The 19,914-nt window shown below is 34.6% G+C and overlaps 2 protein-coding genes across 10 annotated transcripts in view; one reads left to right on the plus strand and one right to left on the minus strand.

Annotated features, from left to right (window-relative positions):
- The first annotated feature begins 1,884 nt into the window (after positions 1-1,884).
- The window catches only part of LOC149792276 (uncharacterized), a 161,957-nt gene continuing 143,927 nt past the window's right edge, over positions 1,885-19,914 (plus strand). For 2 of the 6 annotated variants that reach the window (XR_016423534.1, XR_016423533.1), the window contains exon 1: positions 5,757-6,102. The gene's annotated coding sequence lies outside the window, so the exon portion shown is untranslated. Of the gene's footprint in view, positions 2,630-3,386; positions 3,801-4,089; positions 4,254-5,756; positions 6,103-19,914 lie in introns of those variants that run through there. The other 4 variants (XR_016423532.1, XR_016423535.1, XR_016423536.1 and 1 more) reach the window with 4 other exon arrangements.
- The window catches only part of LOC149792277 (uncharacterized), a 126,338-nt gene continuing 119,382 nt past the window's right edge, over positions 12,959-19,914 (minus strand). For 2 of the 4 annotated variants that reach the window (XM_089970830.1, XM_089970828.1), the window contains one exon: positions 12,959-13,778. In XM_089970830.1, the coding sequence (XP_089826956.1) occupies positions 13,693-13,778 (86 nt within the window). In that variant the 3' untranslated portion in view covers positions 12,959-13,692. Of the gene's footprint in view, positions 16,410-19,914 lie in introns of all 4 variants that reach the window. The other 2 variants (XR_016423539.1, XM_089970829.1) reach the window with 2 other exon arrangements.

Below are 19,914 nucleotides of genomic sequence, written 5' to 3' on the forward strand. Positions count from 1 at the left end.
CTGAATTGTTTGTTTATCCACGATGGCGTCCATGAATGAATTCGCATCACTGGGCGCATCAACAATTTGGTTTATTTCATCGTCGATGCTGAGATCCATCATTCTGATATCGTTGTCAGGCTCATTTTTCCAAATTTTGTAAATACGCTGGTAACTGATTTTGTATCGATCTGCTATTTCCGATATTGGTGTTTTCCCACGGAGTCTTATTATTTCATTGGTATCCTCGTCGGTTAAAATCCGCCGATGGGGCATTATTTAATAAAAAAAATTTTTATTTTGTAAAACAACAACAACAACAATACCCATGACAAAGTCATGACAGAGTCATGAAGGAAATGTCATAATTATTATTTATAGGAACTATGACAGTTCCTTCATCGAAACTGACCCGTTACACATGGAGAAAATGTCATTATTGATTCCATCGATGCTGAATCGAAACGCTCAGTCGACCCCACATGGATTTGTAACGATGGGTTTACATCGGACTTGACCAAATTGTATACTGCCCCGTACAACGTAAATATCACATCAGTGATAGCAATCAATCTGGTGTGTGATGTTATCGAAGGGAGTTACCAGGTGGATACCAAGCTCAACAGGGATATATTTTCACCAACAGCCCCTCCGGGATTTTTAATCGTTGAGAGTCCGATTAATCCGGTCTATATGCGATGCCATGATCGGTTTTTAACGAGAATTAATTTTAGAATTACCGATCAGTCAAATAACCTAATTGACCTACAAGAGGAGGAGTTAGTGATCACTCTGTTTGTAAGATCATAGCAGCAGGGGGGGCGATGACATCGACGCGGTCGTCGCTGTGCTTACCGGACGCTGACGACGCTGGGGATCGGCGCGCAGAAGGTATTAATTAAACCAAATGACGTCCGGACGATCCCCTCGACGACGACGTCGTTTTTTTTTTACCAGGCGCTGACGACACTAGATCGTTGAGTTGCAGAAAGTATTAATTAAGCAAAATAACGATTGGACAAAATGTCCGATTCGCCCCCCCTGCTGCTCACTGACCATCCTCCAGACTGATTGGGCCGGAAAACCTCTACAACGAACTTCCACAGAGAATAACAATGTTTCCATCCTTTGCCTCTATAAGACTCTACCAACTCTTGGTACTTCGTCCTCTTTCTCTCATAAGCTATGATTAAAGAAGAACGAATACAAGATTTGTTTATCCTTTATCAATGAAATCATGTAACTCTTAGTGTAATGCGGAATTAACGTGACTATATATGCATGTATGTATGTATGTATGTATGTATGTATGTATGTATGTGAAGAAACGACGAGTCAGACTTTGGTTTATGACTTCCATAGCTAGCTTAGTTGTGGTTCTTAGCAAAAATGAGGGGCCCCCGAGTGGCCGAATGGTCTAAAGCGCTCTCCGTTACGGATCACAGCCATCTCACCTCTGTCTGCATGGGTTCGAGTCTCGGATTCAGCCAATGTGGGTATTTGAGAAAGCTTGCCAGTAGATTCTCGTGGGTCGGTGGCTCTTTACGGGGTTTTCCCGGGTTCTTCCTCCACCATTAATACTGGCCGCCATGTATAGCCTATCGTGTGCTGAAAAATGGTGTTAAACCCCACAACAACAACAACAACAACATCAACATGAAGGAACAATGTGTTTAACTGATATGCAGGTGTTAAGTTCTTTTCATGTGCAAAGCATACTGTCAATTTCACCTGTGGTCATGACTTTTAACAAATCCCACTGCGTTATTTGCATTATGCAAAGCATACCTTCCATATCACACGTTGTCGTGATTTTAACTAATCTCACTACGTGCCCATCCCAGTGTATTTATTTTGAAATACATTCCTACATTCCTACAATCCAGTGTTCATCATACAAAACTACACCACTAATCCTTTGATGATAAAAACACTGCAAAATTCACAAGTTAGCCAACGCTACTCTGCAAATGTACAATGTAGTTCACCTGTTCTTGTTTGCTTATTTATATCACTGATCGACAAGGGGCGAGCTAGAATTACCTGAAACCATGTGTTCGTAAATATTGACTTAGTATACATAACGGAACTATATCGGGGCAGAATCAGCCAATCATATATCGATAATTCAACACTTTGAATAAGGGACATTTGAATACTCAATTTGTGGAACAGTCAAGGGACAGCACATTTTAGTGTATGCCTAAGATATAGCAGAGATCGACCGACACTGTTAATTGCTAAAAATAACCCGCCTGTTTATAGCTCGCAGAATCAGCTGCAGAATGTAGAACAAATAAACCGGCTTTGTACTACAATATAAATGGTGAAACATACTGAAGAGATTGCATCTATCCCTGAAAAGCGAAATAATCGTGGTGCTTCGATACATTGTTGCTTTGGGCTTTGTAACAGCGATAGTATATATTCAGATCGTGAACATATGACGTGTGTATTTTCGATTCCATTTCCAAAACCGAAAAAAAATCTCGAGAAGTGCGGGCATTAGGTGCGTGCCTGTGGAAGGGGAGTTTGTACTACTGACAAAATCACAAGATGGACATGTATCTGCAGTAAACATTTCGTACGTGGGAATAGACCGAGGACGGATCATCCAGACCCTATCTGAGCAACACTTACACCAAATCAGGTTCGTCATTTACATCTATTTAGAAACTAGAACATGCTCGATTAACGTCGGGGGTGGGGGATGTTTTAATCAATAGAATGTGCTAGTAATGCAAGGCCTTTCAATTCCGAGATACAGAGGCGGATCCAAGAATGAAACAGAGGGGGTCTAGATAAATAAATACAAAAGTACACAAGAGCTTAAACTTATATATATATATATATATATATATATATATATATATATATATATATATATATATATATATATATATATATATATATATAGGGAGAGAGAGAGAGCGAGAGGAGTCCTGCCTCCTCACTCATTTGTATACTTCAGAATTATATACAGGCCTGCTCAGTGCAAGGGGGAGGGAGTTCTTAGGGTCCCGCCATCGACTCAGATATCAAAAGAAAAAATATTTTATCAATAAATTTTCAAATGGTATCCTTGCAGGTGTCTAAATAATGGTAGATTACTACAGGCTTGATATACAAAACTGTACAAAGATGTTTATATACAAAAAGATAGACAAGTAGTTGGACTCATGGGGCATAATTTATGTACTACCAAAAATTGCAGTTTATATATTACATTGTAAGACAATGTTAATGTTCAAATGGCAGCTTATTTAATATGCAGGAACCTTTATTCAGATTTTTCTTTTTAAGGGTACAAATAAAAAGACGAGTAAACAAACTTATAAATCTCACACATTCAAAATTCAACTGTGATATGTAACACATTTACTTATGTCTTCTGGTTCGTTTTGTAGATACCAGAAGAGGCTATTATGTATAGAGCAACCCTTGTTTGTGATGCTGGGACACAAACTACTTAATATGGCAGTGATGTTGTTTGCCAATAAAAATATAAAGAAAACGATTCAACAACGGTGGAAACTTCCTTAAAAAAGGACAAAATTTGCATCACCAATAGATTTTATTTTGATATTTTATCTAAAAATAAAATTATTCATGAATATTTCAGGATGGCATGTTATTTACTAAATGATACGCATTTCTACATTGTCATCAGTTTTAAAACTTCTTGTGTGTACAAGTGTATTATCACTAAAAGAATATACAACTTTATTATTTTGAAATGATACCTGTAGATTAACTCTTCAAAATGTTCTAAACACATGAATTAAAACTGTCTTCAATAAAGACTAAGTCTGAACAGAGAATCATGTCAGTTACTTGTTTATATTTATACCTTTTTTCTGTTATACACACACAAATGTGTGTGTGTGTGTGTGTGTGTGTGTGTGTGTGTGTGTGTGTACACTATGGATATAAATTTTCCATTGTTGAAGACTGTAAGATGAAAGCAGCAATAAAAATACAGTTCCATACCATTGTTTTGTATTTCCTTACACATGCTATATTATCAGCCGCTGTCATTGCTTGCCCCACATTTTCACTTTTGTGTATCACGTGATGCGCATAACACATTTACATAATGCGTCGCCGATCTCTGCTACAGCGACCTACCTAGTTTAATCACAGTCAGTGGTATATATTACAATGCGGAATACTAACTACGTCGAGCAGACGAGACCAAATGCGACTGATATCTTGACTAGACAAGTCCTTTATCGCCTATCTGGCTGACAGTAATTTTAAAGAAAACATGACAGGTATAAATATATTTTACGGAATTATACCAGACTTCAGTGTCACTACACTTCTCTTTTGTTGTGTTGTATTTCTGCTGTATTTCTATGGAATTCAGAAACCTAGGGACACTCCACCTGGACCGAATATTTATATTCCTTTACTAGGAAATATCCCTCAGCTTACAGGGAAGGATACGATGTGTTTATTCAGGGACTGGAGAACTAAATATGGTGATGTTTTCAGTGTTTATATGGGGCACCAGTTACTAGTGATTATCAATGGATATGAAACAATTAAAGAAGCCCTCGTCAGAAGAGGGAATCAATTCTCCGAACGACCACCAAATTATCTCCTAGATAAAATCAAAAAGGGAGAAGGGGTTATCTTCACCTCTGGTCCTTCATGGAGAAAGCAACGGAAATTATCTCTGAATTTTTTGCAAGATCTTGGTTTTGGAAGAACTTCATTTGAGCAGAACATAGTAGCTGAAGTTCAGATTCTGTTGGAGATGATTCATTCCACACAGGGGCATCCTTTTGATATAAAGAAAATGCTGAGACTTTGTGTATCAAATGTTATGTGTGGGATAGTATTTGGAAAACGCTTCAACCATGATGATAGGAAATTTTTGACAATTATTCACAACTTTGACGAAGATTCAAAAGCTCTCGGAAATGCGAGCGTCTTGATGAATTGCTTCCCGTTCCTTCATTATTTACCCGGTGATATTTTCAACTCGAGGATGTTGATGTCGCATCATGCAATCTATTTAGAATTCTTTGATGAAATTTACACAGCCCACGAGGCTACTTTGGATAGAGAAAATATTCGAGATTTCATGGATAGGTACATTTTAGAAATGAAAGAAGGGTTGGAATCTGGGAAAGAAAACAACTTCAATAAAATGCAGTTGGCTGCTCTCGTGGGTGACCTTTTTGGGGCAGGAACCGAAACAACAATGACCACAATGCTTTGGACTATACTCTATCTAGTCTGTTACCCTGAAATTCAAGAAAAGTGCTATCGGGAGCTAGAAAATGTCATAGGTCTAGACCAGTTTCCAACCATGGCAAACAAACTGGAACTACCTTACATAGAAGCGACCATAATGGAGTCACTCCGAATATCAAATGCCACACCCTTTGCTATTCCACATGCAGTGCAAAAAGATACAATTTTCAAAGGCAAACGAATTCCTAAAGAAAGCAGTATTTTAATAAATCTTGATTCTATCTTTCATGACAGTAGAATTTTTGACAAATCTGAACAGTTCCAACCGGAGAGATTTCTGGACGCTGATGGAAAAGTACACCGACCTGAGGAATTTATTCCTTTTTCAACAGGACGACGTATGTGCCTAGGAGAAAAAGTAGCTAGGATGGAACTTTTTATTTTTATAACTGCGATGATTCAAAAGTTCAGATTCCTTCCACAAGAAGGATTACCACCCCCAAGTTTAAAAGGGGAACTTGGGATCACGTATACTCCACAAAAGTTCAAAATAAGAGCTGTTTCAAGAAATGCTTAAAGTAGCATGGTTGCCATTCAGACATTTCTTTGAACAGTTCTTCTTTCACACACACATAATTATTAAAAGCTGACTGTCTATTGAAATATATGGTACAGCAACTTTTAGAACCGACAAGGAGTCTTGACTTGTATAAAATTTACCGAAGGTGAAGATTCGGGAAATAAGATACCACTTCCAAAAGCAACCACATAGATGATGGCTAATAACTGGATGTTCTTTTTAAAGGAAATGACTGCTGAAGATGGGTGCATTACATACCACACGGACACTAGCGGAGACGTACATAGCACAGTGAATATTAGCGGTGAACATCTGAGAAAAGTGGCCATAAATGGAAGGTTGGATTTTATAGTATACTGTTGTAAACAACACCGTGTGTATGAACAATGTTTGATCTAAATGTCATGAACTGAACCTAACTGTAACTTTCTGTAACATACTCAGTGATAGTCATGTGATCACCTTCTAGGGTTTCTCTTTCATAGCATCAATTGGCAGACAAGATATACACTGTTGAAAAGTTATAAACTGGTCAATTATAATTAAGTTTAAGAGGCTAAAGGAAGTATATGATACAACACGAACCCTTAATTGTTTTCTGAGTATTATCAACAGTGCACACGGGTTTCATCCATTAACACTACAATGAGAAATGTTATTTTACATACATACATACATTAATTTGTCATAAGAACACACATCTGAGTTTCTCTTTCGCAACACGTTCACGATCACATTCATGGATATGTAATCTTTTCAGAACTTAACTTTTCATAGGCAATATATAGCCAGGATTGTGCTGACCTGCTCTTAAACTCTATACGCATACGTATCTACATCTATAGACTACCGGTATATTGCGTATAAAGACAAGCTGCAGTACAACAAAGCGTGCGGAATATTCCCAGCTAAAGTTATTTTCCTAATTACTTTTAACCCTTAATCCTTCTGGAGCGCCAATACCCGACTCCAACTGATAGAGCATGATTGCAACTTACAGATGTTTGTAAATCTCTGACCATAAACATTGACCACTAAAATATAAAAATCATTGTTAATATGATTAAGAAGCAGGTTACAGATCACGTGTCGTCTTTTTTCCATTTTTAACGTTACATTGCATACATTTGGTTGACAACAGCACTCTGACGTCATAGCTGACCTGCACGGGATAAACTTTTTCAGCGTAGGATGGATACAGGTGAATAGTTTCCACCCAAGTCAAATCGGATGATCTCAATACCACAATGGGTCAACATATAGTCGAGCAGCTATTTATGTGTCATTAATTCCCATAATGCAGGTGTCGGTTGGGCTGCATGTATACAATGCAACATAATGGATAGTTGTTTGTATTGTTCATGTTTATTGTTAGCTTGCTGAATGAACAAGAAAGGAAAATGTCATTTATCGCATTAAATAGCAAATACTTCTATGCTCCGTGTTGTGCCTGAAAGTAACACCCATAATAACAATGATGTAGTGTGTGTGTGTGTTTAGAATTTTTAACGTAGCTTTTAACATTTTTTCAGTCATATCGCAACGATGTCTGCAGTGTGGCAGTTTATAGTGATGTCGAGCACTGGGACATCATGCCGTAGACACGTAGCATGATCTCCCACCCAGTCACATCATCCTGACACCAGGCCGACCAGTCCTAACACTAGCCTCTTAATGTTGAGCACCAAGTGAGGCAGCTATTAGTACCATTTCTGTAAGTCTTTGGTATGACTCGTACGGGGTTCGAACCCACGACCTCCCGCTTCCGAGGCGGTCGCTCTAACCACTAGGCCACCTGAGCGGTCGATGATGTATATTGAATAATATCCACCGATCTCAGTTGAGTGTTATGCTTTATAGTAACACTGATCTATAATGAATAATATCATCCGATCTCAACTGTGTATTGTGCTTGAAAGTAACAATGATCTTAAAGAACATTATACTCAAAGCTGAAATTAGTGTTGACACCGTTGGCAGGCACCATGTGTATTGTTCAAACAATGACAGTAAAAGAAAATCAATTACCCAGGTGGTTTTCACTCTTGAATATATACATTTCAATTTGAAATCTTTATTACATTTTTTTATCAAATGTTCATGAAATTTTCATCGTTTACTTATACGTCCTGTATCGCCCACAAGCATTTTATTTCGAAAGAAAAGCCGATTGTGTTTCTTATGGACAAGAGAACCGGGAAGCAAACTTCGTGTTAATGACGACACTAGATAATTGTTATTCATTTACATTAATCATGTACTACAACATTTCTGGCGGTTCTGTCTCTGCTTGAAAGCGTACATACTACATATGTTATTGTTCTAAGAGAGTATGACCGCTAGCTGGGTTATAATATATCAAGCTAATTGCACATAAATATATATGACAAATATACTCTCTTCTACAGCCTACCCAAGTAAATTCAAATGACAAATGTGTGTCCATTTCTGAATCAATCATCCGATACTTGTTCTCGGTGGAAGTGTAACAGCAATACAAATTTAAAAGAGTTAATCCTCAACGCCCAACATTTTCTTTCTTCCTTTCTCTTTTGTTTATTTTGTTTATTATCTGCTTTCAATTGCTTGCATGCTTGGTCTGCAAGTTAGCAATTTATAATATATTATACTTTTGTATTTAAACTGAGGTTTCCTCAAGCAATCTCTGTTTCATTCACGATCTTAGGCTTGAATGGGATATTTCCAGTGTGCATAATATAATACATTTTACCTCCCACACCCACCCGTCCCATACAATGTTAATATGGGTAATAGTTCAGAGGTGAGATTTACTTTCTATAATATTTCTTTCAGCTTCACTTCAATAAGTTGCTGACCTATTTATTGTATCATAATAAGAAGGTATGGGTGCCATAACTCACATACACTTTGGTTCTATACTCAGTGTGTGTGTGTGTGGGGGGGGGAGATTTAAACAATCTCCTTCCTGTAAGATAAGTGTTATCTCTGCATGCCTTTCATTGCACTTAATATTAACGCATATCCTGCTATTGTATGCCACGTATAGCACTTTCTGCTCTTCTAGAGTGCATGTATGTATGTATGTCTGTCTATGTATGTATGTATGTATGTATGTATGTATGTATGTATGTAAGGTTTTAGTCACTTAAATACATGACTGATGTTTTAGTCATTTAAATACATGAATAAGGTTCTAGACTATTAAATACATGTTTGGGGTTTTAGTTATTTAAATACATGTCTGGGTTTTTATACATTTAAATACATGTCTGCAGTTTTAGACATTTAAACACATGTCTGCAGTTTTAGACACATATATACATGTCTGGGGTTTCAGATATTTAAATACATGTCTGGGGTTTTAGACATTTAAATACATGCCTGAGGTGTTAGATATTTAAATACATGTCTGGGGTTTAAATATTAAAAATCATGTCTGGGTTTTTATACATTTAAATACATGTCTGCGGTTTTAGACACATACATACATGTCTGGGGTTTCAGATATTTAAATACATGTCTGGGGTTTTATACATTTAAATACATGTCTGGGGTTTAGTCATTTAAAACCATGTCTGGGGTTTTAGACATTTAAATACATGTCTGCGGTTTTAGACACATACATACATGTCTGGGGTTTTAGATATTTAAATACATGCTGTGGTTTTAGTCATTTAAATACATGTATGGGGTTTTATACATTTAAATACATGTCTGCAGTTTTTGACACATACATACATGTCTGGGGTTTCAGATATTTAAATACATGTGTGGGGTTTTATACATTTAAATACATGCCTGAGGTGTTATATATTTAAATACATGTCTGAGGTTTAGTCATTTAAAATCATGTCTGGGATATTATACATTTAAATACATGAATGAAGTTTTCGTCATTGAAATACATGACTAGGGTTTTAGTCAGTTAAATACATGTCTGAGGTTTTAGTCATTTAAATACATGACTGAGGTTTAGTCATTGAAATACACGACTAGTGTTTTAGTCATTTAAATACATGTCTGAGGTTTTAGACATTTGAATACATGACTGGGGTTTTAGACTTTTAAATACATGTCCGGGGTTTAGTCATTTAAATACATGACTGGTGTTTTAGTCATTTAAATACACGCCAAGAGTTTTAGTCATTTAAATACATGTCTGGGGTTTTAGACAATTAAATACATATCTGGGGTTTTAGTCATTTAAATATATGTCTTGGGTTCTAGACATTTAAATACATGACTGAGGTTTTATAAATTAAATACATGACTGGGTTTTTATACATTTAAATACATGACTGAAGTTTTAGTCATTGAAATACATGAATAGGGTTTTAGTCATTTAAATACATGACTGAGTTTTAGTCATTTAAATACATGTTTGGGGTTTTAGTCATTTAAGTACACAACTAGGGTTTTAGTCACTTAAATACATGTCTGGGGTTTTAATAATGGCTGTCAGAATAAAAAAGGAATTGCTTGCTTGTCCTTTTTAAAGGAATTTTAAACCTTGTACACACAATATCAAGTTTAATAAGAAGACGTACAAGAAGTTGTAAAGTGAATTATGTTGTACTAGTAAACATACTAGTAACAATACTACATGGTTAATCCCCAAACATATGCATTAACAATACATGTACCCTATTTCCCACCACTGATTTTGTGATTTCTAAAACCTGATGTAGCAACAATACTACATAGCTCTCCACCAAACCCATGTCGTAACAATACCCTATTTCTAGGCACTGATTTTGTGATCTCCAAAGCCTGATGTAGTAACAATACAACATGGCTATCCCCAAAACACATGTAGTAACAATACCACATTTCTAGGGCACTGGTTTTGTGATTTGTAAACCTGATGTAGTAACAATACTACATAGCTGTCCACCAAACCCATGTAGTAACAATACTCTATTTCTAGGCACTGATTTTGTGATCTCCAAAGCCTGATGTAGTAACAATACAACATGGCTATCCCCAAAACACATGTAGTAACAATACCACATTTCTAGGGCACTGGTTTTGTGATTTCTAAACCTGATGTAGTAACAATACTACATAGCTGTCTACCAAACCCATGTAGTAACAATACCCTATTTCTAGGCACTGATGTGTTTTCTTCAAAATCTGATGTAGTAACAATACTACATAGCCTTCCCCCAAACCCATGTAGTAACAATACCCTATTTCTAGGCACTGATTTGTTTTCTTCAAAATCTGATGTAGTAACAATACTACATAGCCTTCCCCCAAACACATGTAGTAACAATACCCTATTTCTAGGCACTGATTTGTTTTCTTCAAAATCTGATGTAGTAACAATACTACATAGCCTTCCCCCAAACACATGTAGTAACAATACCCTATTTCTAGGCACTGATTTGTTTTCTTCAAAATCTGATGTAGTAACAATACTACATAGCCTTCCCCCAAACACATGTAGTAACAATACCCTATTTCTAGGCACTGATTTGTTTTCTTCAAAATCTGATGTAGTAACAATACTACATGGCTATCCCCCAAACACATGTAGTAACAATACCCTATTTCTAGGCACTGATTTGTTTTCTTCAAATTCTGATGTAGTAACAATACTACATAGCCTTCCACTAAACCCATGTAGTAACAATACCCTATTTCTAGGCACAGATTTTGTGATCCCAAAGCCTGATGTAGTAACAATACTACATAGCTCTCCACCAAACCCATGTAGTAATATAACCCTATTTCCATGTGACATTGTAAAGCAGAGTCTGTGATCTCCAAAATATGATGTAGTAACATGCTACATTGTCAATCACCAACTCTGTGTAGTAAAATTACTTTATTTCTAGGTGACAGTGTAAAACTGATTGTCTTTATTTCCAAAACATGATGTAGAGATAATACTACATTGTTCATTTAGTTGTATTACCCTATTTCCATTTAACAGTGTAACACTAACTTATTTGATTTCAAAACCTGGTGTAGTAAAAATACTATATCGTTAATTCCAAAGCACAAGTAGCAACATTACCCTATTTCCTTGGTAACAGTATAACATTCATTTGGTTGTTTAAAATATCTGATGTAAGATTACTAGATCTATGCCTCACACTGCCTACAGAATATAAAAAAATGATTTATTGTTATTGGTATAGGACTTGAACTCTGTGTTTAATATTAGTTGTAAATGCTTTTTATGTTCTTATATTACTCTATTGATTATCAAATGTACTACCCTCCCAAGTGGAGACTGCCCATGGTAGTAATAATAGAATCCATCATATGCCTCTGTGTAGACTATGAACATTCCATCCTTGGCTCAGAATTTAAAGTGGTACACAAGGCTGTGCTGAGTGTTTGATGCAGATCTTTAATCCCAAGGGGAAAATTTCTATCCCAGATCAAAGCACAATGATTATTATTTTCTGACACATTTTAATGAAAATGGGAGTTCATGTCAAAAAGGCATACTGTTAATATTGCAGCAACTTTAATGTTGCAAAAGAACCATTGAAACTTTCCTATCCTAATGATAGAGCTTAAAAAGTTAGATTTACACTTAACTATTCAGTGGAAACTTTCAGTGATGTTCCTTTTAGCTTTCAAAGAACACAAACACAGTAGTTAAATTTTTTTTATAGTAATGCCAATACACAGTGTCTGAATTGTGTATGACATAGCAATGATACACATAGGAAGAGGTCACAAAAATAAGTCCACTTTTATTGATAAGAATAATCAAGATGGACAAAAATAATGACATAGTTCTCATTCAACTTTGAGTTACAATTGATTTACCCTTCAGAAAAGATACAATAAGAATGTATTTTTTATAAACAAAACAACAATTACAACAGCAGCTTTTTCAGCTTAAAATGCTTGTTTATACTACTGGAAAAATATGTTCAGGTGATGATGCAAATCAAGACATTTGATATTTTGTGTGCTCCCAGTTAATATGTATATGAATGTGATAATATCACTATAATATTGCCAAATATACCAAATACCTAATTAAATTTAAGGTGATTGCTGAATACATTTACATATCATTTGATATTTGCTTATACCAAGAGGTGCTAATGTTAAATGTGACTAGTTATAGATTTTATTTTGGAATAATATCTGGATACAAAGAAAGATGTCACCCCTACATCAAGTTTGTCATCCTGAAGACCATGCTAAGCGTTCTTTCTATGATCAGTGCACAGATAGATACCTAACAAGTGTGTCACTTTAAACTGAATAATGAACATTGTTCTAGATAATAAGGGCTGTTCCATTAAAACATACTTGGGACAAAGGGAAGGCACTTTTAAAGTGGGGTACTCACCCATAGATGCAATTTATAAATTTCTTATCATTTTAATATGAACTCGTTGAAATCAAAGTACCTTGGCAAATATTTTTAAAAAACTACCTTCCCTGAGTACCATGTATGTTTAAATGGAACAGCCATAATGGTTATAATAGCGCAATCATATCTTTGTAAAGAAGCAAACAGTAACAAGTGTGCATATACGGTCTTCACAAAATAGTACAAAATACTTCCTATAGAGATTATGTCATAAGTTTCATATTTTAGCATTAAAGATTCAAAAAGTTTGTAAATTTTGCTCAAAACAGTGATGTCTTGAAAGAATCAAACCGGTCTCAAAAGGAAAATAAATCACACAAATCATACAGCAATTTACTTTTGTCATATGATTAATATCAATTTTGCAGTTTTGTGCCACTAGTGCCAAGATTGTTAGACTTATTTTGAATAATTTCTTATTCTAGTTTCCAGCCACTTCTTGTTAATATTTTTCATTGAAATTATATCTTTGGTGACATGTCCAAACAATTTACATGCTAGATAAGCTGTATCTATAATCTGTTTGCCTTTTCTATCAAGCTTCATTGACATTTTGCTGTATGCTAATTTCTCTTTTTGCACTTTTGCTATTGGTTCTTTACAAAATATAAAGTGTTTTCATCTGAAAAAAATGGCCAGATACAAAGCTAACTCTTGGTCTCTGCTTTCTGATCCTTTTTCTTCCTGCAATCAAAGATAGAAAAAAATTAATTTGTTACTTCTAAGCTAACAACTAACTGCATAAAATCTGTGAAAATGAAATAATTAAGGATATAATCTTGAGAAACATACACTTTAAAGCATATAAATGTTGAATTTTCTGTCACAAATGTCCTAAAGACAAAAGACCCACTACATGAATGAGTAAACCTCTGTAAACTTCACATCAGCATAAAGAAACATATCATTGGGATAAATGTTAGGCATTATTGATTTGTATTGAATTGTACAATGGAATTTAATAAAGTTAGTCAGAATCATGCCGAATAATCACTAACATTTATTTGCAAAAATATAAGCTTAATAAGTGTGCATTTGGAATTAAGCTAACAAAGTACACCGCTTCCTCGATAACTCATGCCCTGATAACTTGCAAACCTGCTTATAACATGGGGTCAGGCATGGATCCCATTTTTTAAACCAGAACATACCCCAACAATTGATCCCTTTGTTGAACTTGAAGCAAATCGCGATCAAAGTTGGTAATGGAAACTTTGATGTATTGCTCACTTTATCGCTGAAAAAGGTAGATAGGACCTAAAAATTTTAATCAGCACTATGAATTATCAAATTTAAAAATAGGTCATACAATATTTTCAATTTTCTTTCCATACGACATTCCTAGCACACTGCAATTAACAACATGTAAGGAAATTTTGATCAATGAAAATGTCACTCACACTGAGTGGAGACAGTACTTTAATAAATAAATACAAATTAAATAATTTTTGTATCAATTGAAATTAGTGTTTTCATTCTATCTTTTAGTTCCTTTTTAGTGTAAACATCATAAATGCAATGTGTCCTCTTGTAATTAAACATAAAATGCGTCAATCTATCGTAACAGCTATGTTCGATAGCGTTTCTATGAAAACCTAATTAAGTGCTGACCGTGTTTTGATAACTGACTTCCAGAAGTATTTGTTGTATTGTTGCACTGAATTAAAAGCTGGTCTCCTTTGTATTAACATGATAATTATGTCTTTTGAATCAAATAAAGGAGGTGGAATAAAAGAAAAGTTAAAAGGCACGAAAACTCTACAAACTTAAAATATAGCAGCCCCGGTCATATGTCAGGTGAACTTACTTCATTTGATCAATCGAACACTTATAAATGTTATTGTGTATGTAACATAAAGATGACAAGGCAGCCAAGCGAAATGGATACTTCATAAAATAAAGAGTTGGATTTCACAGATATGGACCATTGTAGGCAAGTGAGTTTCAGAGAATTCTTGAACTGACACTTAGAGATATCCTCAAAGATGATAAGAAGTTTCATTATTAATTCCAATTAATTAATTCGTAACACGTGATAGGTTGTTGAAACCAGTTGGAACAATCTTTCTTATGTTGGACATTTTGAAAATAAATGTTATTTAAACAGAATAACAATCAACTTCATTAGAAAAATCGCGTTATTAAAAATTAATATCTACAAGATTGTAAAATGAGGAATTAGTCAATAAACAGCACAGTTCCCTAACGTCGCTTCCCCCCTAGTTTTCTTGATATCAAAGGGATTTTTTTTTCTCTCAGTTTTTGGAGGTCCCTTGGTAACTCACATCCTGTGTTTGTGGACCTCATTATGAAGTAAGGACTTTTATAATCAGTTATCCAATATATATAAAATTGTGTCTTTTGTATTCTTCCTACCAGTGTCCAATATTCATAGCATATATTGTAGAGGTTCTTTTTTACTTAATTCTCCACAAATGGTTCCAATATGAATAAATATATGGTCAAAGTATTTAACATTACTGGACTTGCAACTGTGTATCTTTCATAATGACCAAATGGAGAATATCTTCCAACTCTTATTACCCAGCCTAATGATGTTATTGTCTTTTAGACTAAAGGTCTGCTTGGGTTATTATTGTGGTACTAGTCACAATACATCAAATTCTTATATAAAATACCTTGAAAGAATATTTACTGATATCTATAAGGCCATTCTTAAGCTTAAACACAATCTGCAGCTCAGTTAAAGCCAACACATTTTACATACATAACTGATATAGCTAATCACATCTACTGTATAAATTGAAAAAAAAAATAAATATGACTTGGAAAATCTCATATAAAATATTCATCCATCTTTAAAAGAAGGTAATTTACTAGTTTAGAATTAACCAGTTTGATGCCAATTTTGTTTATGGAAATTACATTATATAAGATTAAAAAAGTCAACTGAAAATATAACTATCAAATTAAAAGAAAATATTAAATCAATTGTCAAATATCATGACATTGAAAACATACCTTTGCATGTTGTCTGACTGCTGTTGCAGATATCTGAAGTATCTTATTTTCTGTCATCAAAACATCTTTCAAAACAAAAAGATTGTCTTTTATCCCCCACTTATCTTTCTTTGCCATTTGGCTCTGCTGTTTATTGGTGTGATCCCTCTCAGACTTGCATCATAGAAGGAACCCACTATGTCACTTCACTAAGGATGGAGTTTCAGAAATGACAGGCAAAATGATATCAGTTTGCCTTTTATTAGAAACCCAATTACTGGACTGGAGGACATGAAGGCTATCATATTTCAGATTATCAATGTCAGTTTGTTGGAATCCAATTGACTGTAATTGCTACAAAGAGAAACCGGTTGATATGTGATTCTGCAGCTGTTCCCCTGTAGCTGTGCAGGGTCACCTGGATGTGGACTTTTCAGAATTAGATTTTGAAAATAAAAACATTTTAGCACAATTAAGCAAAAACAATTGGGGAAGGCAGATTATATATATATGTATATATATATATATATATATATATATATATATATATATATATATATATCTGACCCAATTAGATGTTCAGGACATTATAACTTCATTGTATTTTATACTTTCCACACTTTGTAACACTTTGTACAAGAACATGCTATCTTACAACAATTCCAAGTACAAGAAATTCACATATTCTGTCTATATCATTATTGGCTATGTATGTATTTATGTAACTGTGCATGGGAAAGACAATATGTATGTATGTATGTATGTATTTGTATGTATGTATGTATGGATGGGTGAATGGATGGATGGATGTATGTATGTATGTATTTGTGTGTGTATGTATGTATGTATGTATGTAATTTCACCTAGTAAAGCAACCTGTGATGGCTCATTTCATAGGGAATCAGACTCATAATCCTAACATTTAAGATTTGACAGCCTGGCTCAAGCCAGCATTGGGCTAACTGCTTTGGTGTTTCCTTGGGAAAAGTATTTGGTTATAATGGTGCTGACAAAATCATCAAAAGCAAAACACAACAAGCATCTAGTAAAATCCGGCTCTGTGGGTCAAAAATATAATAGCTAATGAAGCAGGCTCTAAGAACAAATACTTACAGTAACAAGGAAAACAAAATTAACGTCTGGGTTTTTATCAACTCATTATAGTACCTACCTTGATATCATATAAAAGAAAGTTATTGTATGCCATGTCCTGTCTTATCACTGTGAACATCATTTCATTGTCAAGATAAATTGTATATGAATTTTTCTACTTCATAATTGTTGTTCCCAATGGCATCTAGAGATTACTTTTCTAAAAGATTTGAAATGGTAGTTATATTGATTATTCTCTGGCTCATGTAAAGTTACAAATGGTTACATTGTTCAAGACCGCTCTCATGGCCTAGTGGTTAGAGCATCTGCCTTGGATGTGGGAGGTCATGGGTTCGATCCCTGGCCAAGTCATACCAAAGACTTACAAAAATGGCACTAACAGCTGCCTCGCTTGGCACTCAGCATTAAGAGGCTAGTGTTAGGACTGGTTGACCTTGTGTCAGGATAATGTGACTGGGTGGGACATCATGCTACATGTCTGCGTCATTGTGCCGCAGTGCTAGACATCACTATTAACTACCACACTGCAGACATCATACATCATAGCGATATGACTGAAAAATTGTTAAAGCTACATTAAAAATTCAAATCACACACACACATAATTTGTCACACCAGCATAAGTTGTCAGCTGAGTGATATACCATACCTTTATTCAATTCATTGTAATTAATAAACTGCATAGAAAACTGATCATCTTCATTCTATATTCAGAGTGATACTCTTTTCAAAAGGAGAGGGTTAACATTAGAGGCAGCATGGTTCAAACACTGACTCTGTTAAACACTGACCCATGGGAATTAGTTAATGAAGATAGCCTTGACACACAGGTTGTTAGGCTGAAAATTATTTCAGCTGTTAGTACAAGTATCAACCACAGTTATCTCTAATCTGTGTTACTAAATATATTTGCTGGTCCTGAATGTCCAATGATACATCAATCTCTGTTAATTATCAGATCACCTGCCTTAGTTGCATGGTCTTCAAAGTATCAGTGCTTGTAGTTCCCAGTCAGAGAAGATGTTTAGAGGAGATGACACTAAAGATCTAAACATAATCAATAATTTCATGTGCATGACTCCCCTACACCTGTGTAAAAGTGTACAATAAATAACAGATTGGAACTTGCTGTTTAGTAAAGGCACTCAAGTTAAAAAGGAGAAAAAGTTATCAGAACCATATTACTTGAATTGTTTTCAAGCAAGTATGTCAGGCATAACTACAAACATAACAGAACCATGTCTAGTCTAATATCATTATCATACGAAAATGAATTTTAAGCCAAAAAACACTCAGCCCTCACAAGTTTTGTGTACCCATTCCTCTCTCTCTCTCTCTCTCTCTCTCTCTCTCTCTCTCATTGATTTATGTTCCAGTATAAAAAATAAGCATTGTACTCAAAGCTATAATGCTGTAGCTATTATTTTATGAAACTGTATGACATTTTCTGCATCAGTGTGCTTTCAGCAAACACGCTTGCAGACAACAATATCTTGCTACAATAAATGATTATGTAAAGTAACAATATAGTAATTTTGATTGGTTCAGTTTATTTAAAGCAATTACATGTAGCAAACGGTATCTTTTCCTCTAAACAGTACTGATGTCATAAACTATCCTAACAGATAGGTTGTCAGTTTTGCAAAAAAAATCATAGATCACTTCTGTATCCAAATGTAAAAATTATATGAAAATATATACCAAGAAGGTAAGTCTCATGATAGTTTATAACTATGTTTAAAAAAGTGGTTTTTCTGATGCATTTAAAGGTTTGAACCGAAATCTAATCTCAATTTCCTCTAATCTCTCTTTATTGAACCCAAATAACATTCAATTCTAAATGTTTTGGTTTTTGTGATGGCTACTGTATGTCATGTTTATTAGTACTGTATTGATTACCTGGAATGACTGCTGATCATTCAGATAGTATTGCTAACCATTTAAAAAATTGGTAACAGTGAGTTACCCCTCAACCTTACTTCACAACACTAAACATATTTAGCTAGCTGTACAAATTTTACATACAGATTGAAAATTTGCATAAAATGTCTCACTCATGGTCTTGATTTCTTCAAAAGCAAGCTTTAAACATGAACTGAAGCAATCTAACTAATATATCTGCCATAGATACAACCAAATGATATACATGTCCCATTGTCTGCTATTCTTAGATATAATACAGATTAATATTAATACTATCTTTGCTCATACTGTATGCAGTGGTATGTAATGACATGATATCTTAAGGTTTGTGTGTCTACTAGTCATTTTAAAACTAGACAGGCACAAGTTTTATAACTTTGCAGTGATTCTGAAAATCACGGTATCACTGTTACTTATTACTGCATGCAATGGTGGATAAAACGGCAAACTAATTCTTAGATATGATAAACAGAGTAATATTAATAATATATTTGCTCATACTGTACGCAGTAGTATGTAGTAACATGATATCTTAAGGTTTATGTGTCTATTAGTCATTTTAAAACTAGACATGCACAAGTTTTATAACTTTGCAGGGATTCTGAAAATCACGGTATCATTGTTACTGATTACTGCATGCAATGGTGGATAAAACGGCAAACTAATTAAAGGTATTATACATGCCTGAACTTCATGCAAACACAAGAGTATATTACATTTGTGTCAGCAGGAGTAACATATATGTTTAACTTGATTTTAGAAATTGAATTTGCTGTAATTCTCACCATTTCACAGTCTGTACATGTTTTGTAGATTGCAATTA

The sequence above is a fragment of the Sinohyriopsis cumingii genome, chromosome 9, assembly GCF_028554795.1.
Source record: "Sinohyriopsis cumingii isolate HCF-2022 chromosome 9, ASM2855479v2, whole genome shotgun sequence".
Taxonomy (NCBI): domain Eukaryota; kingdom Metazoa; phylum Mollusca; class Bivalvia; order Unionida; family Unionidae; genus Sinohyriopsis; species Sinohyriopsis cumingii.